Genomic DNA, 25,844 nt, shown 5'->3' with positions numbered 1-25,844 from the left:
ATACAGCGATGGCTTGTGAAGCATGATAGCCAAATATTCCTGCCTTTAATTTGCTTATACTCAATTCCCCATCCTGCTTTTCTACTCTGTGCCACCCAATTATTTTGTGCAGTTTATACAGCTTGTGTTTCCAAGTCTTTGCCCAGTGTACTCCCTGGTGCACTGTCTCATGTCATTCAAAAAAATTTTTTTTCTCCCCAGTAAAAATAACCTTTCTCCATTTCATTACTCCCCCTCTCCCTTTTGTTTTTTAAGTTTTAGCACGTAGGGAAAAAATACTCAATTTTAAAATGAAATTTCAAATAATGACAATCTATGCAACCTCAGATCCAATGTCGTTTGTTCATTGAAGAAAATGACTAGTAATGAATTTTTATACAGAGATTCATTGTCTCCTTCAGTATTTTGACACTACTGAGCAGTTCAGTATACAAAATTCCAGGAAATACTTTTAAAAGATGTAAATCAAGCATTGTAACCCAAGACAAAAGGCGATGAGAAATCGCTAAGCAGGTCTCAGTGCTCCCTTGTCTTTCAAGCTATTTAGTAATATTAATATAAAAATAATCACACTACACAGCTTGGTAGTGAATTGGTCATTATTTTAATGCATTTGAAATAATTTTGTTTCATATGATAGACAGCAGGACTTCAGGGTAAGCAAAATATTTCTAGTGTAAAAATTAGTGGTTTCCAATATGAAAAATAAAGTGTCATTTTCCTTTGTTTATTTAGACAGAAAAAGACAGTAACCCTTAGAGGACAGAAAAGAAGAATGAAGGTTTTTTTAGATCTGTTTAGTGCTTGATTTAAGACGCCAGAGAGTGGGGGGAGAAGTCTCAAACCACACCACTAATGAACTGAGAATAAATGAGATTAAAAAAACCTGTATAGGAAAAAATATTCAGATCTTAGTTGAAGTAGAGAAAGGATGAAGAATGGGGAATCTGTAGCTTTTTGACTCCCATCACCTTACATAACAAATAAGTAAAGAACTTTAAAAAACAATGTACTGCAGAACCAGTAGATAATTACCATGTTTTAAATTCAAAATAGTTGAGATACCAACAAAAGGAAGTTGAGGACAAAACTCTCAGCTGGGCCACTGAAACTTCTGAATGGCCAAAATCTCTCTGTAGTGTCTGGTGTTTGCATTCCAGGCTGTCTGTCTCTTCTTGTATGCTGGAAGCAGTGAATGATCCCTGCCTTGGGAACTCATGGCAAAGCAACTTTCAAGCAGGCCAATGCCCTGTCACATCTTCTGGGCTGAATCCACCATGGTCCTCAACTGACAGATGATTCTGAGCAGCTCATGGGTGATTTAATTGCTGTGTGCAAAATGCAGCCTACAAGTTGATGTTCCTTGGATATGCAGCAATTAATAACCAACAGCCACTGCTGTTACCCTTGCCTATATCATTATTCTTTTTCTGATTGATTTCCAATGAAATTGATTAAAGTACTTCCATGTAGAGGATATAGTTGCTGTGAAGTAAAAGGATAATAAAATTTGCCTTTTATTTGTCAGGAAACAGTATCAGAACAAATGTATGATTACCAGGAGGAGGTCATACCCACTCACCCAAAACCCATCATCATAGTTTTTGAATGTGTTTTAAGATTTTCTGTTGCTCTCTAGAAACATACTACCATGTTCAGGGCTTCTGTTCCCATTAAAATCAACAGCAAAATTGCCAGTGACTGATGGAAAAAGCCTGTTAAAAATGTTTCAAAAGCATCGTTTTCATTTTGGGAAATTCAATTTCTTGGCCAAAAATTAGATTTCTAATTGTTTGCTTCAATCATAGTTACAGAGAGACTGGCATCTCTTTATGTCAGTTCCACTAGATTTATTCCTTCTAACATGCTCTAAAAAAGATCTATTGCTCAAATTTTAAGCAAAAAATGGAAGATAGACCCTTAGCAATATAGAAAGAGTCCAAATTCAGTGTTCAAGAACAATAAGAAAGAGCTCTGTTCTAAGTTTTGCTAATTTGCATAATTTTTTTTTTGCTGCGCTTACAAGTCATGTTTTCTCAAATATTCCAGTTGTCTTTTTTTGATTTTTAACCCTGAACTGCACTGTTTCTTAATCAGAAATTTCTATGTATAAGTAATAGTGGTTTAGTAGTGAAGCTATTTTTGCTGTGAAATAGGGCAAGAAGACATGTTTGCTTCTTTTCTTGTGAAGGGGGGTGGTTTAGTATTTTTGGTGGGGTTTTTTTGTTTTGTTGTGGTCACAAGTCAGTGTGGTTTGAACAAGTTGCTGGTTAGGTTCAGCTCTTAGTGCTTGGAGAGCACAACAGAACCATTGTGGAGCTCGGCTCAGGTGTAAGCCACTACTTTTATTTAATACCTTTCAAAAGAAAAAGTCCATACTTGACAGAATCCCAAACTTGGCAGCTATTTACAGAACAGTTTTTCTTGTGTACTGCTTGCTAGCATTGTGGTTGCTTCTTACAACAGCATTTACTGCTTCAAGAGCTTTCAGAACACACTTGAAGTGCCAGACCACTGTCCTTCTGTGCTATTACTAAATATAAATTTTTCCACTTGAGTCAACTGAGTGAAGATCAGATGTTTTAAAAAGGGTTTGATTTTTATTTGCCCGAAGGCTACTCTGCTAAAAAAAATTCAATGACCTCATAGTGAGGTGAATGACTTTAGATTTCCTATTAAATACCTCAAGTGTTCTGCCCAGCTCTGTGAACTAGGATTATATTTTTGTTCTAATTTTTGTAATTTCATTTTTGATTTAAATGAAAGTTGCATAGACCTTGAGATATCCCTGTTGGTACACCTCTTTGACTGAAATTTCCCCAATGCATTTGTAGGATATGAAAATGCTGTTAAACTAGACCAGCAGTCCCTTGGTATGCTAGGATAAAAGGAAAAGCCTTTCTTTGGATTCATCTTCATTAGGTTTTCTCTCTGAAGTTCTGAAACAAATGTGCTGTGTGTCTTGTTTCTTTCTTCCTGCAACCTCTAGTCTTGTAGCTGGCGTTGGCAGCTCCAGCATAACCAATCTTCTTAGGCTTCTTGTAGCAAGAACTTGTCATCCTGGAAAGAACACAGAATTCACCAAGATGTTCAGGGAATGTGGGCAGCCTTTGCTGTGGGAACAGCCATGTCCTCCCACTCATGTCATCACTGGGATGCTGTGTGGCCTCTGTGGATAATATGTGGGTTTGTAATTCTATGGGAGACTCCTTGATGGAGATTGAAACTCATTCATAAGATATGGATGATATTCATACTTGCAAAAGTACTGGTAGCAAATAAACTGAAGTCATTCTACTCTCCCTTAGTACAGCAAACAGAAAAGGTTTTGAGTAATCACAGATCTTGGCTCCAGCAGGAGCATTTTTCTTAGGGTGCAGTATTCAGAAGCTGGTGGCAGTATGTAAATCATTATTTAGCTGCCTCTGTGGGGGTATCTGGGCTCAGGATGATATTCTTCCATGGTTATCTCTTATGTCTGGAGAAGCTAGAGCTTTGTCTTCAATATGACATAATTTTTTGAGTGTGCAGTGATGTCTGAGTGTTAATGTATGTTTGTCCTGATCTGATTTAACATGGTGCAGGGCAGCACCTTTCTCCACACCCATCTGCAGCTAGCTGTGCTGTGCTGACCTTTGGTGTGCTGTCAGCACAGTGAATGTGGAAGGGCACTATTTCAAAATTAGGAGGGCAGTGGAGAAGATATGTCATCTGCCTGAAGCTAACATCTCATTCAGGGACACAGTTTTATCCAAGGTTAATGGAAGATCAGACTCTGTATCAGTCAGCTGAAGCAAGATCACAGTGATCTGTTAAACGTGGAGAAGGGTAGCTCCATTCCTGAACTGTCATGGTGTACTTGCAGCATTTTGATAGGGTTTGACAGGAACTGTTTGACTATTTATTGACACAAATATCCTCTGTGCTGCTCTAAGTATCTGTTTTTCTCTTTCTGGGTGCAAATGAAAGCTTTGGGTGGAGAGAAGTGAGAGGAGTTTCCTGCTATTTGTAAAGCAGTGGTGTACCCAGCAGTGGCTGAGTAAACAGGGAAGGGAACACCCTTGCGCTGGGGTGGGTGAGCCCTGGCCACAGCCAAAGGACCCCCAGCTACACACTCCCCCTGCCTCAGTGAAGCCTTTGATCCTGCAGGTGAGGGCACACCTTTGAGAGAGGCACCTGCTTTTTAAAATACTTGCAGAGTTCTTGATCAAACTGCAGGATTTTTACAAGGTACTGATTATAATGGGGTGTTCAGTGGTATCTGTGCTATAGGGCAGGGAAGTCCTGAGGAGTTACTTGATTATGTCATGATGTTATGCAGGATAATACCCCCTTATCAAGGGCTTGTAAACTTTGCCTGAGAATTGCTGTAAATTACTTAAGCCTTTCCTTAGGGTTTTTTTAAATAATACCACTTTAACCACTTCTGGTTGTTATTTTTAAATAATACCACTTCTGCATTCTCTTCTGTGAGAATGCAGAACAATGCATTTGTATTTGTGCTGGGTAGTTGTTGGAAGGGGAGTAAAAGACTGAGAGATGTGTTGGATTAAATAGTTAACAGATTTCTTTGCTGCAGAGCTACTTTGGAGCGAGGGTAAATTCATCCACTCTTTCTCTCCCATTTTTCGTTATTAAGGTGGAGTTCAGCTGAGACTGTCTTTGGCTGTCCATAAACTGTGAAACAGAAGGATGCAGAAGACTATCCCCTGCATTTTTGTCCATGAGTGATAAGAGCACAAGATCATTAATACAAGTCTGCTGCAAAGATGAGTTCAGAGGAGAAGAGTATATCTCCAGCTCACAAAACATCCACTCCATCACATAGAAGTGCCTCCTCCTCATCATCGTCTCAGAGAGACAGGAGGCAGGTAAGGAAATACTCCAGTTGTTGATACCATCTGGTGGGATGATAGATTTATTCCTGTAATGTGGCTGTTTTTGTTAGCTCTAGATTTGCTTGCTTATAACATTGGATGATAGCACTACAGGCAACAATTGTTGGGTTTTTGAATTTACTTTTCCCATTTCCTAACGTGGCTTGAAAAAGATTTAGAAGCAGCATGGGCACTAGTGTACAGCATTGGAACAGGAAGTATATAATCTCATGGACAAGTAGAAAACATGCTCTGGAGTCTTTTGGGAAGTGATTTCTTTGGCAGCATGAGCCTACAGTTGCTTGAAGTCGTTCTGTGTCATCTGTGAATATCTCTTTTTGTAAATCCAACAACAGCAATACATTATTGTTTTAGAAAGTGGTAATTCAGTTTGAATATGATATTGTTAATCCTTTCTGTAAGCACCTAACAGTTTAAATATTATTTGTTTCACTACAAATTAACACTGATTGTACTACCTCATAGAGTACTAATCCAGTTATGTTAAACTTTCATTTTTAAGAGACTCTTGTTTGTGTTGATACAATTCTCCAGGATCTCTTTGAGATGAAGACTGTATTAATTCCCCTCATGACCTGAGCTTTCCTGTGGGGTTTTTTTGGGGGCTGGGTGTACAGTGTGGCCACGTGATTGGTGGGAGCACTTCAGAAAATATCAGAACTGTCTATTTGATTTCAGATAAGTTCTTACAACATATATTTTACAAATGCAAAGGTTAATACAGAAAAATTGGTTTAGAACAGAAACATATTTTAAAAGTGTGATCCATGCAAGAGGCAAATAATTTTAAAAAATTCAAATAAAAATCATTGGCTTAGGAATATTTTCCCAGCTACTTGTATGGCAGCTCTGATACTATTTTCTCAGCTGCTGCTGAGGAAGTTTCTTCCCTTACCTCTTAAGAAAATTTTGAAACTCAAGAGTTTTTAATGAAAAACTGTAAAATTTACAGGTTTGAATGTAAATAGTCTCACTACAAGGTACTTTTTAAATGTTAAATCAGGAGAAGAATTCTGATGTATGCTCAATAACAGGCAGGAAATGTATGTGCAATTTTTTGATATTTTCCATTGCTTAAGTAGGTCCAAAAAGTATTTTCTCACAGGTGATAAATATTTTCCCATTCACAGTGTACAGGACTTTGGATAGCTGTAGTTAGTTAATTAAGTCTTGGTTAGGATATAACCTTTTAATTTTTCATTAGTTCCATCTGGAGTAAGAATTTTGATATAATTTGTTTAAAGCATCTGTGTATTTTATCTCCCATATTTAAGCCCAAAGAAGGTAAATGCAAGACTAGCAGGAGCTGCTGGTCTCAGCTAAGAGCATATTCTCTGAGCCTTCTTTGTAATTAGTTTGACACAACCATGCAACTAGGAAGAAAAAAGAAGCCAAACCAAAAATCTCTTGTGAATACATTTTACCATAAATCTGATGGCTACCACATCTGTTACCATAGCAACAGTACAGAGCAAGGTATACCTGTCATCATAATGAAATGGATGCTTAACTTTAAGTCCATATTTGATCATGGAAACGTGAAGCATGATTTTAAAATAATGCTGTAAATGTTGATGGTGTGATGCATCCAGAGGATCCCATAAAGTGTGATGCTGCTTAATGAGTATTTAGGCATGTAAATGTGGGCTGGAAAGGCTACTCCGAGGCATTTGTTTTTTTGCCTCAGTTCTCTCAGTGTTAAAGCAGGAGAATGAATGGGTGAGCAATTTCTTCTGCAGAAAGAAACGGAGCTGCAGCATGCAATGCAGCATGGACTGCAGTGGTGCTGTACCCAGGGAAAGGAGCATGCACACTTCCTCTCTGCATGTAGACACCGTAAAACATCCATTTCATCCCACCATCCACTGTAACAACTGTCTTTCAAACAAATTTCTTTCCTTACTTAGTATTGTTTTTATATATGTTGGTTTATATATATATTGGTTTTCATTGCTCTTTTGCCCAAACACAGTGATAACTAGGGGGTAGGGGATTTTGGTTCAGGAGCCATTGGATTTTACTTTGAAAAGCTTTAAAACTTTATCTTGCTGCCTCCTTGGACTCTTCAGAGCAGCTAGTGGAAAAGCACTAAACTGGTAATATAAATGAATATGGAAAATAATGTGACTGGATGAAGTGCCAATGTAGCTTTTATTGTCATATGTGAGGATAACACTGGATATTTCAGGATGGTTAATGATTGAAACCTTCTCATCATATAATTCTTGTCAAAGTCAGACCAGCAATTAAGGAACAGTTTCCCAATAAATTATGGTACAGGAGGCTGAATGAGTATGAACATGACTATGGTAAATCATTTTAGGGAGAGTGGAAAGTGTCGTGCTGTATATAATGTTGGCATTTTAATGTATCTGTTTTATTTGTACAATATACATCACCTAAGAGAATTAGCAGTCAGCAAAAGCTTTGACATTGCCAATTTGCAGGCTCCATGACTAATAATTAAGCCAACAATAACCAAAAAACCCTGATTTTTCTTATTCATTTTCATTAAAGGGTGTTTAATTTGGATGATTAGACAGTAGAAGACCCAGAAAGGATCTGTTTTGTTTAACCCCTGAGTTGGACAGGGTGGCAAGGCAGTTGTGATACCCTTAATAAGGAGTACTTCAGAAGGGAGAAGCAACAGTTTTTCCTACTGTGGAACTGTTGCAGAGCATGAAACCTGTCACTTCCACTGTGAATAAGAGTCATCGTACAAAAGGTAGCATAAAAAGTTAAATTCTGATAACCTTTTTTGTGGGCCATACTGACAAGGCAGATTCTTGTGTTTCATCCCTGAGGAAACTGTGAAAACTCTGGCTGTATATGTTGCTGCACAGCAACATGGAGGAAAACTAACAACTCTTAGATGTACAGCTGAATATGATAAAATCATATGTTGTATATTCAGTTTTATAGGTGTAAGTTCTTTATGAATGTTCTATATTTTATTTATTGACCAAGTATGTAGCTCATGAGGCAGACTGTAATACATTATATGTTCTCTGCAATGTGTGGGTTGAAATATTTTGCTGAGAAGAAAGAAGTAAATACATCACAGGGTTAATAATGTGCAGTTTGGCAAATTGGAGGCTGACCTCAGGCTACTAAACTGAGGGAGTGATACAGAATGAGAGGAATCATATTGAAACTGTGAACAAAGGGGAGGTTTTGACTTTTCTGGCCATCACCTAAAGGCTAGCTAATACATAATGTAAAAATGGATATAGCAATGTTTTCTATTTTAAGTGTGAGTTCGCTTCTAAGGTCTTAATTTTCCATTTGGCCTTTTATGGGGGAGATCAGCATTCTCTCACTCTTTTTGTGTTTTTCTTTACCAGTTTGCTTTTTCAACAAATCCTTGGTTCTTTTCCTACACAGCAATCTCAAAAGAAGAAAAGCTTTTAGTCCTATTGCATTTAGCCTTGTGTTGTCACCTCTCTACCTGGAGAGCTTTCATATTTCAAACAACTGTTGTCTTTTAGCCATATGTAAAGACTGAAAGGTGGGGGCTTTGAAGGAAAAGGAAAAAAGATTTTCCAGAGCAGAGTTCTGCTTTTCAGGTTTTAATATGGCTTGTTGTTTGTTTTAGGTTGAGGTTTTTTTTCCCTTCTGCACAAGCAGTATTGACTAATAGCAGGGGTGTACACAAGGGATTCACAAAGGACTGAGTTCGGGCTGAAAATGTTTACCTGGCCATGAAATTTAAAAGCAGAGTGTGATTCCAAGGCTCTGGTCTTGTCTAAAGGTCTGCACTGGAAAATGCCCACTTAGCTTTTTGCAATCACTGTGTTTTAATTGTCAAAGTGGTCTCCTGAAACTGGTATTTCCTAAGGTGGGTGTCAGCATTTTGGAGATGCTTAGACAGTGCTGCTCATACAAGATTGCAATGTGACATAACGTAATGTATTCCATGTGGAAGAGACGTCTGAGCACATTTATGTACCTTTGTATTCTGAAAGTGGGTAGCAGCCTACATGCTTGCTCGTGGCTGTCAGCCTGATGTGACATCTGGGAAAAATATTCTTGTTGGTTACCTGTATTTCCCACTTGTTCCTGTCTCTCTGTGACTTCAAAAAAAGAAAGGCAAGGATGGACAGTCTGGTAGACATAGTACAGACCTGAGAATGTGCAGCAATACTCCTAGCTTTGCTCTGTAGCAAAGCATAGACTTTGAGAAGCCTTTTTATTTTGTAGTAGTTTGTGAGGATTATTTTAATAATAATTATTAATCTTTCTGAGAGTTTCAAACTAAAGAGGCTACTAAATGCCAAGTGCTGTTGTTATAGTGATGTAATTCTCTTTTGCTCGCTTTCCTAATTAACTCTCTTTGCATAAAACTACTGAAGCAGGATTAGAGCAGGAAGTGTTGAGTACTTTAAAGTCAACAACTCACTGGAGCAAGCAAATGTTCTGAGGGAGCCAAAGAATGAAATAGCAAAATTCTTAACAAAAACATGCAATTATTCTTTAAATTGATTAGTTGCTGCTACTTACAACATCTTTTTTCCTGTGCCCATGGTAGAGTGTGAAAATTTTCCTTAGGTTTGGAAGGTAGTGGGTCTTACTTCAGTGCCTGACAAAATGTCTGAAGCAGTGTAACTTTTCAAGCTGTAAAATATTCATGTGATTGTTAGGTTAGGTTCAATGTCATAGCACCTTTTAAAAATGAAATCATAAATTTCAGACCGGTAAGATTTTTATCATTTCAATGATAAGATTGGTGAGTGAACTAGACTCTACATACAATCAGAAACTGGCTGAACTTACAAAGTGAAGCTCTCTGGAGTACAGGTTTGTCTGGGGATGGGATAGGAACCCCTGCAAGTGAGAGTGGGAGGGAATAGGTCCAGGTTGATCCCAGGGGTGAGGCAGACCCCCAAGTACTGATGCTGATGCGTGCATTGAAAGTATGAGACTTTCTGCAGTGCTGGGAATCCTTGTGGGAAGGCTGCTGGCATGCAGTGGCAGAGCACGTGCCCAGGATCCCAGTACACCTGGGTGCATCAGGCTGGCTCTGTGTGTGTGTGTGAAGCTAGCCTGCAGGCACACAGCAGATATCCTTCATGTTGTGCCTGTCTTTCTGCCTAGAATTTACCTGAGAGATAGACAGCAAACAGAAGAAGTGCATCTGTCCATGTGCTCCTGCCTTTGGTGATACTATAATGGTGTAGAGACAAGATCCAGAGCACAGACCTGGAGATTAATAGATGGAGATGCTGCCTCTTCATAAGAAAGACTTGGCCTTAAAGCTTTGAAGAAATAAAATGGTCTGGAGCAGTCAAGGAGAGGCAGTGAGAGCATTCATACCAGGCTGTCCCAGGGGGCTTAGTGTACGTGCTTTATAAACACTGCTACCTCAGTTATCCTACCTCTAGGAGTGCTTTGCAGGTTGCATGGAGTATGCTGAAGTTCAGATGTGGACTGTGAAGAAAGATTTATCTTCTAAAAATATGTCAGTTTGATTAGAAATGGTGCCTGTAGCTATCTTCTATTACAAAACCAGGGAAATTGCTCTCATAAAAGCTTAATTACCCATGCAAATTATGGCAGATAATTTCAGGTTGTGTTTCCAGAACATGGTCACTTTGGCATTCCTCTTGTCTCATTGTTTTCCCTCATGCATACATGTCCTACATAAGCATGTCTCACTTTCCTTCAGAATACAAGAACACACACGAATCTGGAAGGAAAAAGTGCAACTCTTCTGAAGTGTCATTTGGGATTTCTGGGAAACAAATGGGGGAGAAGAAAGAGAAGCATGATTGTATTTTCATTTCTTCAGTGGAGAGGAAAAGCACAAGGGGTGATGGCAGGTGTGATATGGAGGCTTCTGTTTTCCAGTCAGTCACGTGTGGTTGGGATTATCCACATGCAAAGTATACAAATGTATTAGACAGATAACTGTGTGCCTTAGTAATGCTATTTGCTGTTTTGACATTCTCTGTTCCTATTTTTGTTAAGTACTTTACCTTGAAATTTTAAATGAAGTGATTACATAAAAACTTTTTCCCCCCAGTAGAATAATATTTAATGTAAAAAAAAAATAGGATTAAAAGTTTTTCAGCCTCTCTTTTTCCTATCTCCTATATTTTTATACTGTGTAAATTGAAGTTTAAAGGCTATTGAGAAAGGATAAGTAGGTAGCTTACAGAAAGAAGTGAGATAGAGTCACAGGAAGAAAGGTCTTTCTTCTCCTGAACCTATGCACTTTTTAAAGTCAGGTCCAGCTTCTTCATTTATCATTTGTGTTAACATTGACTCCCTTTCATGCCTATAATGTTTTCATTCATAAAAAAAACCTGACACATCAAGGAATTATTTTCTTTTGTGTATGTAATTTTATTTTCCTCCCTTTTTTCTTTTAAACCTTATTAGCATCATTAAAATGAACTGGTAGCCTGAGGCTTTTTAACAAAATATCAAGCCTTTTAATCATGACCATTCAATAATCATAATAAAAGCTTTGTATCATCAACTAAAATTTGAATTCTGTCAGACACTGTAAATTAATCTGTTTATGCTATCTTAAGATAGGTGCAAAGGGAGGAGATTGTAATTAACACTCAGGCTGTGACTTGGCAGTTGTTCCAAACCATAGTTCTGGCAAAAGAAAGGTTGCTGGTACAATGATAGATAGCTCTTTTCTGTTTTATCCAGTTGTGCTAATGATTCCCTCCAAGAAGCTCTTCATGAGAGCAAGAGCTTATTTGTCTTCAGAATTTGTCAAAAAGGACCTTGAAAAGCAAAGGCTTCCTTGCTGCTAGCGCCTAAAAGCATTGACATGAAGTACAATCCAAAGCTGGAAAGGGCTGACAGAAAGCTCCTGACTAACAAATCCTTGACATTTCTGTTACACAATAAGGGTTTACTTTGCATATCCCAGGAAAGAAGTAGGCATACATACCTGGATATTATTCATATGCTACAGAACTGCATCTTATATAGACTTATCTTTCAGTAAAAAGGTTACAAAGAGAAAATTGAAAAATTTCTGTACAAGATGAACATGTCTTACAAGAAGAAAAAAAAGCTAACTCTATGTGCTATTCACAAAGTATTGCTAAGTTCCTTTGTCAGTTAGTTGGTGCTGAGATTGCTGAAAACGGCAATGGAACAATGCCAATAGAAGAGACTGAGGGTAAGCATAGAACCATGACTGCTTTGCAAAAATTAAAAAACTGTGCTAGAAGATAGAAAGGAGATATACATTGATGAGATATGGTTGTTTTGCTTTGCACTCACTCTTCTCTCCCAATTATATTGAAGAATCTGTCTTTCTTCCATTAGCAGGAGGAAAGCCAGAGCTGGCTAAGAAGCATCCTAAGAGAAAAGCAAGTTTCAAGGTTATTCCCTTTGCAAATAATATTGCAGATTTACTCAGCACATATCACAGCTTGTTTAGAAGGTAGCTAAAATTGGCATGTGTGCAGTCAAATCTGTGTCTACCTTACTACTTTTGCTGTGTTTCAGATAAACAGAAAATAGTGTGGTTTTAATTGAGAGAAAGTGATTAAACATTGCACTTCATACTAAGTGGAATTCAAGTAAGAGTACAGTTTTGTTAGGTTGCAAAAAGAATTCCAGTGACTAGCAAATAATAAAACATGCACTAGATAGTACTTTGGATTGAAAAAAAAACAAGACAAAAATCTCAGACAGAAAAGCTCTATTTTGAATTGCTGTTGTAGGACAGTGTATACCTAGGCCTCACAGTTATGGGTGTTGGAGACTGCTAGAATGCTGTGAGCAAGCAAAATGATCCATCAGATCTTTTTCATTAATTAACTAAATAATTAACCACCTGTTGTGCACATTTCTGAACTACAGAGAGTCTTTGTCCAATGTAAGTGATGAAATCCTCACCAGTTTGTATTTTTCTTGGAAATTAATAAGTTACAAATTATAGAGACATCTTTGCATTAAATATAATTCATTCCATTAAGTAAATAAGAGTGAAGCAGAAGGGAGAGGCATGAGTGTCAGACTTGTCATTCACTGGATTTTTCTGTCTCTACTTACTCAAAATTGGCTTTCTTTCCTTACCCTTCCTGTGAACACAGTTGATTGTCTTTTGTTTTAATGGGAAGTCAGATTCAGTAAACTTAAATCAGGGTCTTCATCCTCTGGTCTGATGGAGACCAGCCCTACTGGTGGAATGGGGAGGAGAAGCAGAGGAAAGAAAAGGGAAAACCTGAGATTTGAAATAAGAAGAGTTCAATAATTGAAATAAAATATAATAATGATTATAAGGGAAAGAAAGAAAGAACAAGAAAGAGAGAAATAAACCCCAAGAAAGGCATGTGATGCCCAGTACAATGGCTCACCACCTGCAGGCCCAGGCCCAGCCCACTCCCCAGCAGTGATTGCCCTCTCACATCCAACTCCCCCAGTTTATACCCTGGCCTTGGTGTTCTGTGGTATGGAATATCCCTTGGACCAGTCCATGTCACCTGTCCTGGCCATGCCCCTGCCAGCTCCTCATGCACCTCCTCACTGGCAGAGCATGGGACACTGCAAAGTCCTTGATTGAGGGTAAGAGCTACTCAGCAACAGCCAAAACATCACTGTGCCTTCAACGTTGTTCTCGTACTGAATCCAAAACGCAGCACTATACCAGCTACTTGGAAGAAAATGAGCTCTGTCCCAGCCAAAACCAGGATAATGAGCTGTATGAGTCATTAAAGCCCAAAGTGAGAAAAGAAGTTGGCAATATACATGGAAGGATATTGTAAAATATGTTTTCCATTCTTGTCTTCCAGAGAAGATGAGAATATGGTGCAATATCCTAGTGCTATCTTGTTTTCTCCATCAATTTCTTTCCCCCTCATTTGGGGAAAAAAGAAAAAAAGAATGCAGGGTGGGGCAAGCGTTTGTGCTCCCCATAAGTTGGCTTGCTAGGGGTATTTTGAGGCAAATGTGTGCCACCTATGTAATGTATGTTTGGATAATCATAAAGATGAAGGATTGTACTTAGGATGAAGATTTTGCAATGGAATTACATAGTAATTGGAGTTAAACTTGTAATTATGTTGAATTGTTTTTCAAGAGCACACAGAATATGCTGGTGCTGGTGTTTTCCTCCAAGGGAAGCCAGCTATAGTGTGGTGATCCTGAAATATGAGGGGAATCTGGAATGCAGCAATGCTGACGTTGATTTTGCCTGTCTGTATTTTTAGAAGAGGAATAAGAGTACCATGTTGGTTGATGTGCCTAGTTTAATGGATTATTATACATTTTTTGGTTTGATTATAAATAAACCCCAGAAACAGTGTCGACATCCCCCTTTATTCCTTCTTATCAGCTTTTTTTTTTTACTGCTTCTTTCCCAACTCTGTTTTTCATGTTAAAATGAAAAAAAAAACCCTTGACAATAATGTCAAGATTTAAATAATTTTTATTTATTTGATTCTAAATAACTAAACTCTTGCACTGTAAAATTAGCTGCTTTTCAAAATGTCAAGCAATTGTGTGATTTCTAGCTGTAATTTTGCAGAAACATAACATGTGTTAATGGAAAACATTTTGCACCAAGTATGGTCTCTTAGTATTATGCTAGAGACAGGTCACAAATCTAAAGAAATGATCTTGTATCAGTGTAATTGTGGTCATGAGTAAAGAGAATTGAAAAGCAAACATCTATAGACAACAAGCCAACACTCCTGAAAGAAAGGAATGAAAAAAGGGAATTTTACTTAAAAGGTGTTCATTTTCTAATTTTCAAACATGTAATTAAATAAGTCAGCATTCATTAAAGTGCTGCTGGCTAATAATTTATTTCTCAACAGAAGCGGAACTGTAATGACTGAAGGCTAATTAAAAAAACAAAACAAAACAAAAGGCACAAAACCTTCCTGACTTAAAATTATGTAATTTAAAATGTCACTGGAAATCTGGCAAGCTAAGGGCTGTTGGGCTACTCCTCTCTAAATATTGTACAAAATGAAATAGCAGTTATGTAAGAACAAACTGCACCAGCTGAGAGAACATGAGACCTTCAGAACATCTGTGTTGGGCATTGCTCCATCTCAGGATGGATGGATTCCTCCCTGCCAGACAAAGCTGGCAAGAATGTTGGAATCATCCTGATTATGCTAATCAAGAGACATTTTAATCTTCTTTGGAGGAACAGATTTAGGTTCTTCTGTATATTGTTAAAATGTCATACTGTGTACATAAGTAGGATTTCCTTTATTTGGTGAGAAAGTTTATCATAATTATTAGGAACTTTGTGGTTCTCAGCTCAAATTAGTTTATTAAATTATTTGATGTATAACATAGACACTTGTGCTACATATATACACTTTTTCTGTCATCTGACTAGTAAAATACACTGGACTAAATAAGTAGGTTGAACTTCCTTTGATAAAGCAGAAGTTTTTAAAACATAAATGACATAGCTTTTTACTGGTTGGCCCTGGAGTAACTTAATACTGCTGTTTTTTCACATTCTTCACTGTAAAATTTAATTTTAAAAAGTAACTGAAAATAAATGCTGATTATAGTTGCATAGTGGTAGGGATGCTTATTAATCTCCACTGAAAACAGAGACACTCCCCATGTTTTCATATTTCATTCACAGTTGCAACTTGAAAGAGAACAATGAAGGTCTGTGTGTTGCTCTGCAGCCAGATAGGGTCTGTGTTATATATATGCATTTAAATAATTAGCTGTGTTTAATTTAGTTTGGTTATGGTCCTTTCTGTACTTAATAATTTAAATAAACAATAATATTTACACTGCCATTTGTATGTACCTTTATATTTCCTGATTGTTTCTGCTGCTGCTGGTACCTGGGTAATCTCCTCTACAGTCAATGTAAAGAAGCTTAATTGTGAACAAAACTTAATTGGCATTTTCAGCTGAGAAAAACATATGCTTCTCAGAGGGTAATTGCAAGTTTGTCATTGTGCTGTTTGTCCTAGAAATGAAGTAGTTTTATTTTATGCCAAAGAGATACTAATGACATGTTGTGGTAGAAATCTTACCAGATAGTAGGATGAGATGTAGCAAAATTTCACCAGAGAATGAAATGCAGATCCATGCCTGTTGATTGTGGTAATTTTCTCTTCTACCACATTTTTCTCTTTTTTCTTTTATAAAGGAGGGTTTTTGGAAAATGGAAAGACATGTTTAGGTGTGTTTTAAGAATAGCAGTCTTTTCAGGACTAGTTGTGACGTGTATTTCATTTTTATTACAATGCTTTGAAGATATAAAATTTTATAGGACTGTCATATGTAAAAGCAGCTGCAGTGGTTTAAGATCCCAGTGTTCCATGAATGTTCAGCAGCAAGGCCATCAACCGAGACACAGTAACTGATCTTGTTAATACCTGTAATCTGTTCAAAAGCATTTGTGTAGTGTGTTACTTTTTCTCAGCTGAGAAGCCAATAACAAAATGCTGAGGTGTGATGATGAATATTTTAGAGGCAGTAATATCTTATGTGTAGTGAATGTAGGGCAGTGCTGACTGCAGAGTATGTGCACTCAGTGTCTTGTATATTAACAGAAAACATGATAGGTCTGGTTAATAGCACTTTGAATCTCTGTAGAGGTAAGAACTGCATTACTCATCTTTCCTGGCTTTTTTTAGTTCACCATCATTTCTAAGTTAAACAGAATAATTAATTAAAAATCCAGTAATAAAGAAAGAGAAGTATATTGCCTCTGCAGGCAAGCCATTTGTGCATGTAAATCATGGATAGGTGGTTATTTTGTATGTTTTGAGCCATGATGTTGTCTTTAATTATTTTTTTAGAGTGTTCATATTTTGGAGCGAAAGGCTTCTTCAGGAAGCACAGACCCTTCTTTAAGCAAGCAGTTCCTTGAAAGTGATCATCTCTCTCTATCCAAGGTAAGCAAAAGCCTGGGATGGAGTCTGGGCAGTGAGTTTCCCTCTAGAGTTACACAGTAGTTTGACTAACACTTCAGGTGTTTTGTGTCCAGTGTTTTGTATGCTACTACCATTTAAGTACACTGGGAGTCTGTCCTGGAGCTTATTGTTCTATAAATGAGGTGTAAGAAGAGCATGTAATCTTCAGTAGATGTTATATTAACAAAATTAAGGATTGGTTTGTTTTTCTGGTTGTTTTTTTTTACATGGATGGCCCCATGAAGAAATTCTATTTTCTCAGAAAATGGGGCTAGAAGGGACCTCGGTGATCCTTGTGGGACCCCTCCAAGTCAGGATATGATATGATTCTATGACTTTGAGAAGTTTTCCAGTTCAATCCTCTTACTATGGTAGAACAAATAATATCCAAATCTAAAAATGCTGCCAATAAATATAAGTTTAAAAAATATGTCCTAATAACATCCCTTGTGTGTAGTTTGAAATTTAAAAGCTCTTGCTGAGATTTTCTTTCCTGAGGCAGAGTAAAGGATGCAACTGCAGGGGTGACATCACCCTCGTAAAAAGTGAAGCCTTGTGTGTGTTGTTTTGAAGCCAACTTCTTTCTGGGTAAATTGCTCAGTTTTGGAATAAGTGATTCCAAACAAGTCTAATTCCACGTAAAGAAAGCTTCATTTTAAGATACTTCAGATGCAAGAGTAAGATTGTTTCTGAAAAGGTGAGGGTGCTGGATGGAATATTTGGTGGAAAATAAAAATCTGAGACTAAATATCTGTAATTTTTGAAACAGACCTGGTAAAACAATTTCAAAAGGAAGTATTCTGTTCATCCAGGGAAAATGAAATAATTTATTAATTTTTATTTGGAAAATAAATATTTTGCAGTAAAAACTTGAGAAAACAGTTGGTGGTGGCTCCTTTAATCCCCAAACAAGAGGCATGTGCAGAGGCAGGCACTGAAAGCTGTGATTGTGTTCTCCCAGTTGTGGTGCTTTGCACAGGGCTGTTTCTCATGGAATACCTATGGAATCACTGAAGTCCTATAATACTGCTGCTTTGCTTGAGAACTGGCCTTGGATGAGGACTCTTCAGGTGTATCACTTTCACTCTGTTTTTTCCCCATTTTTGTCTCTCCTCCATAATGGCCTTTGTGTTGGGCATATCTCAACACACCAAAACTGTGGGATGAGGCACAGGTAGGATTGTTAGGAGGGTTTTAAGAGCAGCTTGTAGCACTGATGCAGCAGGAGACAAGTATCCTCACTGCGCTGAATAATTGCTCATTTTATCCCTCTGTATCTGGTCTTTTGTTTAAATGAATAGCTATATGAGATTGTGTGATTTCTAGTTGAGAATTAATCAATACTGATGTTATCTAGTAGATAAAAGGCTTATGCCTGCAGTTGATCATCTAAAGGAGAAATCAATATGGTGAAAAATCAGTTGGCAGAGATGCAGAGACTCTCTGCTGGTGTATAACTTAGAGTTTAATTTGTTCCCCTCAAGTGCCAAGTACTTCCATGTAGGGAAAAAATAATACATATGTGCTTCCTCTAGAGAATGGAAATAGAACACTGAAGCAAAACATGGGGAAGTAAAACAAAGCTGCATTTTGAGTAGGGGATTTACAGACAATGAGATAATTAGTTCATGGTTATTCAGGGGAAACTAAGCTGAATGAAGATTTCTATTAAAATTTATGGCAGTGTTTATTATCTGGGATAGAGCTTTCCACCCCTCTCAAAATACCAAGACTTTATTCAAAATTATAGTTTTGAAATTTGCTGTTACTTTTACAACTATATTTTCATTACAGTAATGTTGATGTTATCAGGGCTGTGTAATTTATTTGGAGGTGTTGTGAAAGACTGACAGCACTTGGCTCTGAACAGTTTCATTGGAAATGCGGAGACAATTTTTTTTTCCCTTTAAATGTTTGATGCTATATGACCTCCTTCCTCTCTTGTTAACTTTTCATAACATTGCTAGGAGTTATGACAGATCAACTGGGAAAATGCAAGTTTACAGTTTTGTATGGTATAATTAGTAAAACCTAGTCTGAGGAATCTGGCAGTAAGAGATTTTTAAACTGGTGTAGAATTTTTTTAATTACAGTAGTAGCAAGAGGATAGAAATACATTCTAAGAGAAAATATGACTCCATCTTTTTCTCTTTAAAAATATTGTTCTTCACCTGTTCACTGTGTTTGTAAATTGTAAATCTGGCTTGAGCTGCACCAGTCACCATGCAAAGCAAGTGGTGTGTACCAGAAATATGCTTTAACTGGCTCCATGAAGGGCATACAACTGGTTGTATCTCAAATGATAGTGTTCCTCTGTTTTTCTCTAGAGAGAAAATTAGTTAGCTTTCCTATAAATTTCTCATAATACAGTGAAAATGAATGCAGGGAAAAAAATCTTTTTGCAGATTTCTGAAGCTCAATTAGCAAGTGAAACTGCCATAAAATGCCTTTGAAGATTATCGCTAGCTACACTCAAAATCAACGATGAAGCAACATCTTCTGCTAGTTTTTCTGATTTGGAGGAAAAACTGGGCCATCCAGAACCAATGTAGCTTGTACTTTAAAGAAAATTTATATTTCTCTATAATTAAGAAATCACAAAGGGCACTCTTACTATGCATCTTACCTGGTAAGGATTAGACATCAGAAAATGTTTGTATATAATAGTTTTAAATGAGATACATCTAGCCATAATATAGTGACCATGTAGTTTGGTACCTAAATAGGTTGGTTTAAAATTCTGGTTCCTCCTCTTTGTCTTGCATTGAAGAATTTGTGCCACTCTTAAGTGCAATTTTTTGCCATGTATGTGCAAAATTAATTAATGTGCCTTCATGCTTTTTCATCAGGAGCCTGACAGCTGGGAAATCATAGAGGGTCTGAAAATAGGCCAGACCAATGTGCAGAAGCCAGACAAACATGAGGGTTTCATGCTGAAGAAGAGAAAATGGCCATTAAAAGGTTGGCACAAGGTAAATGTCTCATAAACCAGTCAGAACATTATTACCTTATTTTATTAGCTGGGATTTTTTTGTCTAGACAAAATTGGGATGTCAAATAAATACCCATGATTTTGGTGTATGACTTTTTCTTCCACCTGTGTATGGAATTAGTTTGCAGACACAGTTCATAGCTCTCAAATCACAGTCCCTGCTGCCTAAGGTTGTATTTAAAATCCAGAGGGAAGTTGTGAATAAAATTGATCTGACCCTCCAAAAAATCAATTAATGAGGTATATAAGAATTTATGGAATAAACCACTGTTCCCACACTTTTAAAATACATTATATTAATGTGTTACTATTTGGCAAAGTGTCTATTATGGTAAGGAACTAATTTATAGGAGAGCAAAAGAAGTCCAACTTTCACAGTTCTGTAAAGGCAATCACTGCTGATGATCTAAATGAATTTAGAGCAGTTACCTGTGTAGATAATTTTTAATGTGATTAAGAACTTCACATTTTAACATCCTCCTCTACTCTGCCTTACATTTAACCTTGGGAACTATGCTGAGCTTAAGTTTTGACACTTTGGGTTTGTTAATAAGTTTATTTGTTTTGCAATGCCGCCTGGGTATCTTGGAGTTTCTGTAATAATACTTTTTGCTGTGAGTCAGTGAGGAACTTCAGAGACAATAATTGCAGCATGTGCTGTGTTAGTGTTCTACTAGCAAAGCCATATACAATATCTGTTGAACACTGCATGTCATATTCTGACAGTCCTGACTGTGCTTTGGTGGCAAACCAGGTACAATGTGCACAGCTTGGTGAATTTATCATCCTCTGAAGTGCAGTGTGTGTTGGAATGAAATTATGATGAAAGGTAATTTTCTTTTGTGTATGCAGCTTAGAGCGACAGAGCAATATGACATGAATATCATGTTCTTGTGAAGGTTGTTGGTGACCATACCTATGGAAAAAAAACCCAAAATGTTCCTGTTGTTTTGACATCTTATTCAAGAAGTTATATCTCCAAATGTGCTGGTTTCAGCTGGGATAGGGAAAAGCACTGTTTTCCTGCCCTGTGTGAGATATTGCTACAATCTGTTGTGTGACTGGCAGAATTTCTGGAACCATCTTTGAGGGGGATTTTCTGCTGTCCAACTACTGACCCTGCTCATAGTGTTAAATTAGCAGGTTTACCTGAGGAAACCATTGCCCTTCCTTCCCATGTCATGACAGCTTTGAGAATCAAGCAGAGTATTTTGCTGTGTTCTGGGATTTTAACATAGATTAATGCTTTAGGTTACACTCTAAAAATATGAGTTATTTGCTATTACTTTGCATGTTTTTAAAGTTAATGGTGATAAACATGAGTTAGCAAATGTCATTTCAAGTCCCATTTTCTGCTAGGCTTTACGCTGTGTGCCAAAGTCTGCATTAACTTGACTGCAAAGCAGCTTGAGTGATCTGGTACAGACAAGCTAGGGCAGCTTTAATTGAGGGAGAAATACAGCTTGAATAGGGGATTCTGCTCAGAGCAATAAAGGTGCAGCAATAGCACAGGCATCATCAGGTTAGGCCAGTCCTGGTACCCATGTCAGTGAAGGTGCAGTGGCTCACCCTGTATCACCAACACCTGTGACATCAGCCCTCCCATCACCTGGGGATGTTGCTGGGAATGCTGCAATATTTGTTTTGGTACAAATACCTGGATTAACACTAGACAAGCTGTCTTCAGAAGGAGTTGCAATCTCATCTGTACTTACTGAGTACAGGTCTGCCAGAAGGCACAAGGTTTGGCATGGTAGACCAGGGTGTCTCATATGGGCTTCCTTTTGAGATGTAGATCTTGCACTAGGAAAAACTTCTCAGTTTCTGGGTAGGGAAAGTAGGTTGCTAATTTGAAATGTGACCAGATTTTGTGGGAAAAAAAAATAGGAACAAAATAAAGAAGCAGATACAAGTCTCTTGTCCTACAGTCTCTTGGAAAGTTTATTACATTGCCTGGAAAACTGAAAAAACCCCACCTTCGTTATCAAAGTTTGTTAAGATAAGCCTAGAACATAATGTTGAAAAAAGAGAATCTAGGTTCTTTTTTTGTTTAAGAGATAATTTTTGTCAAAAAACAAGCAAGAAATTTATTTAATACTGTGTTTATCCTCTCCTTCCAACCCCCAAACATTCCTTAATTTTTACAGGGTAATTCTTCTCCAGATGAATTGTTGTACACAGTTTAAATTGCATCTGCTCATTAAGAAAGAATGTTGTTGGATTTTTTTCTTATAATTTCAGAGATTTTTTGTCCTGGATAATGGAATGTTGAAATATTCAAAGTCACCAATTGATGTAAGTAGAGCTGAAGACTTTAAAACTTCTAATGAAGTTCTACCTGCTCATATTCACTCTAGGCATATTTATGAAAGTACATACATGAAAGTTGTTGATGGATTTAAAGATAAATAATGTAAGATAAATAATGTTGCTGATGGATTTAAAGATAAATAATTGTGGTTATCTCTTCCAAGAATTCTACCTTTTTTTACTTCTGTGGAAATATAAGTAAAATTAATAAGGGTAGTTTCTTGAATATAGCAGCTTGAGAGATTAACCTGGCCATGTATTTTTCTTTTCTAATTTTTATGTCAGCCAGAGCTGATTATTCTGAGACATGTGGATAGGATAAAGAATTAATACCAATTATTTATATTTTATGCCAATAACTACCAGGTTGTAGCAGTAGGGTGTCAAGTACTGTCTAATTTTCTCTGCTCCTCACTTACCTGTGCCTGTGCACTGGTGTGAACAACTTAACACACCCAAACTTTGGAGTTGGCTTTGTACCAGCATTTCTTATGAGATACTTTTCTCTGACTATAAATATAATAAGTGGTTAAATGGTTAGTCTGAGTGCAGCTTTATTTTTAAAATGGCTTTGTGCTAAAATGTTATAAAACGGGAAACCATTTCAGTACTAGATAGTCTTCTGTTAAATATATAGAAAAAGTGCGTGATACTTCTAAATTTTTGCCCTGATATTTTTATTGTAGATACAGAAAGGAAAGGTCCATGGGAGCATTGATGTTGGTTTATCAGTCATGTCTATAAAAAAAAAGGCTCGTAGGATAGATCTTGACACAGAAGAACATATCTATCACCTAAAGGTAAAACGTAAAACTACATAATGTTTTTTCATCCTCAACAGAAACAAATAAAATTGTAAAGGATTGTGCAGAAAAGCAGTATCTTGGATGCTTTCTTGATGGTAAATTTTTCTCCAGGTGAAATCACAGGATTCGTTTGATGCATGGGTTTCAAAGTTGCGGCACCACCGGTTGTACCGTCAGAATGAGATTGTGAGGTCTCCCAGGGATGCCAGCTTCCACATATTCCCCTCAGCATCTACTACAGAGTCTTCACCAGCTGCCAATGTGTCAGATGGAAAGGTGTGCAGTGTTCTTTGGTTGAAAACTCCTGGCTGGCTTTTGGGTAGTTTCAGTGGGCTTTTCTTCTAATGCCAAAAGGACAGGAGCTTCCACTGTGGGAACCAATGGCCAGAGAAAAGCTGTGAGGGTGTGCAGCTGAAATCAGCTGAAATACTCTCTAATTTAGCCTTACTTCATTAGAGTAGGCTGCTGCAGAGATCTTGCAAAGTATTCACCACCCATACAATTTGCACTAGCCTTTGACATCAGGTATAAATCTGTCTCGCTGCTGATTATGTTCTTCCTCTTAAACAACAGCTTTCCTAACTGGTACCTAGCACAGTCCACTTGTGAGGCTCCTGGTTTGATTCTCCTAGATGTTATTCTGAAAAATCTGTGTCTTTGGGAACTATGGAGACAAATTGCAGATTTCACTGAAAACGCAATGCATAATTTGGTTTCTATGCTGAAGTAATATAGTCATTACACTGACAAGGCAACACAGCCTCAGTAAATGTAAGCATTTTATTATGCTTTAGGTGCAACAAAATAACTTCCCCTGGCAGCCTCCTATACCTTGCAGTAACAGCCTTCCTGTCACCTGCACTACTGGTCAGAGTAAAGTAGCAGCCTGGTTGCAGGACTCTGAAGAGATGGACAGATGTGCAGAAGGTTAGACTTTATCTTTTCAAGCCTTGTTCTTTCAGCAAAACCTCTTGTTGATATAAGAAAGAGTCCTGTAAGTAAAGTGGTTAAATTACATCTTTATATGAACATGTAGTAGCTCTTCAGGTAATTGGAAACTTTTACCTCATGGTGGGAACTTTGCTCTCTATATGTTTTCGGATGTTGCTTTTAAAATTTATCCTAATAATCTGTGCTATTTTGATGGATGTCATTGTTCAAATGTGATTACTTCTTGAGGTCCAGAGCTGTTGCTGACTCCTATAGAAATAACAAGTGTCTAACAAAATAAAACTTTTACTTGGATACCTTTCCACAAGGGGTTTGGACACTTAACTTTTATAATGCAATTAAGTGCAAACAATGGACACCACGGCAATAAAAAGTCTTAATTGAAGCACGTAATGTATTTTTATTTTATATCTCTTAGATCTTGCTCATTGTCAGTCTAACCTTGTGGAACTCAGTAAACTTCTTCAAAATTTAGAAATATTACAGAGGACTCAGTCAGCACCAAATTTCACAGACATGCAGGTAAATATGATTGAACATAAATCATTACACTGAAATATTTGTTCTTTCTGTTAAGGGAAATATAGAGATGTTGTCTGTTAACTCAGGATGTTTTTCTGAAGTAATAGTGAATCTTGGATGAAATGCTTATCTTATACGTCTGTTGTAATCTTGTGTAGTACTGTTTCTGTTTCATGTGTAAACAAATAATTAAGATGTATTCAGTATTTGAGTTAAATAGGGCAAATCAAATGATAAGTAATTTGCAAAACAAAACTGAGGACTGTTGCAATAGAACACATTTATAAATTGAAGTTGTATTTAAGGAGTTTTTGTTGTGTTGAGATAACATTTTAAGTTTTTTAAGGATTGGAGACCCAAAGACCCTCAAAGATGAAGTTGCATGCTCTAGAAAAGGGGGCATAGTACAAAGGTCCCAAGTTTTGGACTGTTTCCCAGTTCAGGGTGAGTTTTCCTTTTACCAGAAAACAACAGCAGATCCTAAATCTTAAATACTTTCTTCCATTTTCACTAAATCTTCTTGTCTGTACAAATGCCTGAGTAGTACCACAACAGAAATCCATGAGGATTTCGAGATCATGTCCTAAATATTATGTAGCCATGAAAATAAAGGGCACCAGTAGTTTTGCTAAAGGAGCTAACTGTACCATGTGTTTATGAAAGTGTACAGATAGCTACAGCTGATCCCTGCTCCAATTTCGGGCCTAGCAGCAGCATTCTTCTCCTTACTTTCAAATTTGTACCTAATGCTACAATTCTTTACTAACTTGCTGTATTGTCTGTGTTGCTTGTGTCAACTTAATAGCACTTTGTTGCTTTTAACTATTTGTGTAATGTAGGCTAACTGTGTAGATATTTCAAAGAAAGACAAGCGGGTCACGAGACGATGGAGAACAAAAAGTGTCAGCAAAGATGCAAAAATTCAACTTCAGGTACTGAATGCACAATGTTTTACTTTTCACTGTACTTTATGATTAAATTCTAAGCATGAAATTGTGTATTAGCTGAAAGTAGGAAGTCAGTGTGCTGTCTTCCATGTTTCTGATGAAGTAAATTAAATCTCATTTTGTTGTTCAAAACCTAGAGAAGATAGTGAGAAAAGTACTGATTTTATTTTCATTCATATGAAAACATTGCCATCTAGGGAAAGGAGGGGGATCTGAATATTAGTCAATTAAGGTATTCAAAACTCAATATACACACACCATATGGGGATATTGCTATTCCAAATCAAAGTTGCAAAGAAGGGCAGCTGCCTTCAAGTGAACAAGTGACATCAAGTTAAAAGCAGAATGAAATACCGAACACACCAGTAGTCTTTGTCAAGACCTATACTTGGAATATTACCAGTTATAAGTACTTTCACAAGCCTTCTGTAATGGAGAAGGCTCATATGGGAACAAATAAAATAACCAAGAAATAAATTATGTGAAGGAAGAATTTACTCCATCCTTCCCTAGAACTGAAAGCACAGAAATAAATAAGCATA

General features: G+C 37.2%; 1 protein-coding gene across 3 annotated transcripts in view; it reads left to right on the top strand.

The window, feature by feature from the left end:
- The window catches only part of OSBPL6 (oxysterol binding protein like 6), a 97,179-nt gene that overhangs the window by 36,390 nt on the left and 34,945 nt on the right, over positions 1-25,844 (top strand). For 2 of the 3 annotated variants that reach the window (XM_066553916.1, XM_066553915.1), the window contains exons 2-10: positions 4,640-4,871; positions 16,661-16,756; positions 19,624-19,746; positions 22,008-22,061; positions 22,763-22,876; positions 22,994-23,158; positions 23,677-23,809; positions 24,252-24,355; positions 25,195-25,287. In XM_066553916.1, coding sequence (XP_066410013.1) covers positions 4,770-4,871; positions 16,661-16,756; positions 19,624-19,746; positions 22,008-22,061; positions 22,763-22,876; positions 22,994-23,158; positions 23,677-23,809; positions 24,252-24,355; positions 25,195-25,287 — 984 coding nt within the window. In that variant the 5' untranslated portion in view covers positions 4,640-4,769. The remainder of the gene's footprint in view (positions 1-4,639; positions 4,872-16,660; positions 16,757-19,623; positions 19,747-22,007; positions 22,062-22,762; positions 22,877-22,993; positions 23,159-23,676; positions 23,810-24,251; positions 24,356-25,194; positions 25,288-25,844) is intronic. The other variant, XM_066553917.1, reaches the window with a different exon arrangement.

This window comes from Molothrus aeneus, chromosome 7 (genome assembly GCF_037042795.1).
Source record: "Molothrus aeneus isolate 106 chromosome 7, BPBGC_Maene_1.0, whole genome shotgun sequence".
In the NCBI taxonomy this organism is placed as follows: Eukaryota; Metazoa; Chordata; class Aves; order Passeriformes; family Icteridae; genus Molothrus; species Molothrus aeneus.
Note: the sequence above shows the minus strand (reverse complement) of the source record. Positions and strands in the feature narration are given on the sequence as shown.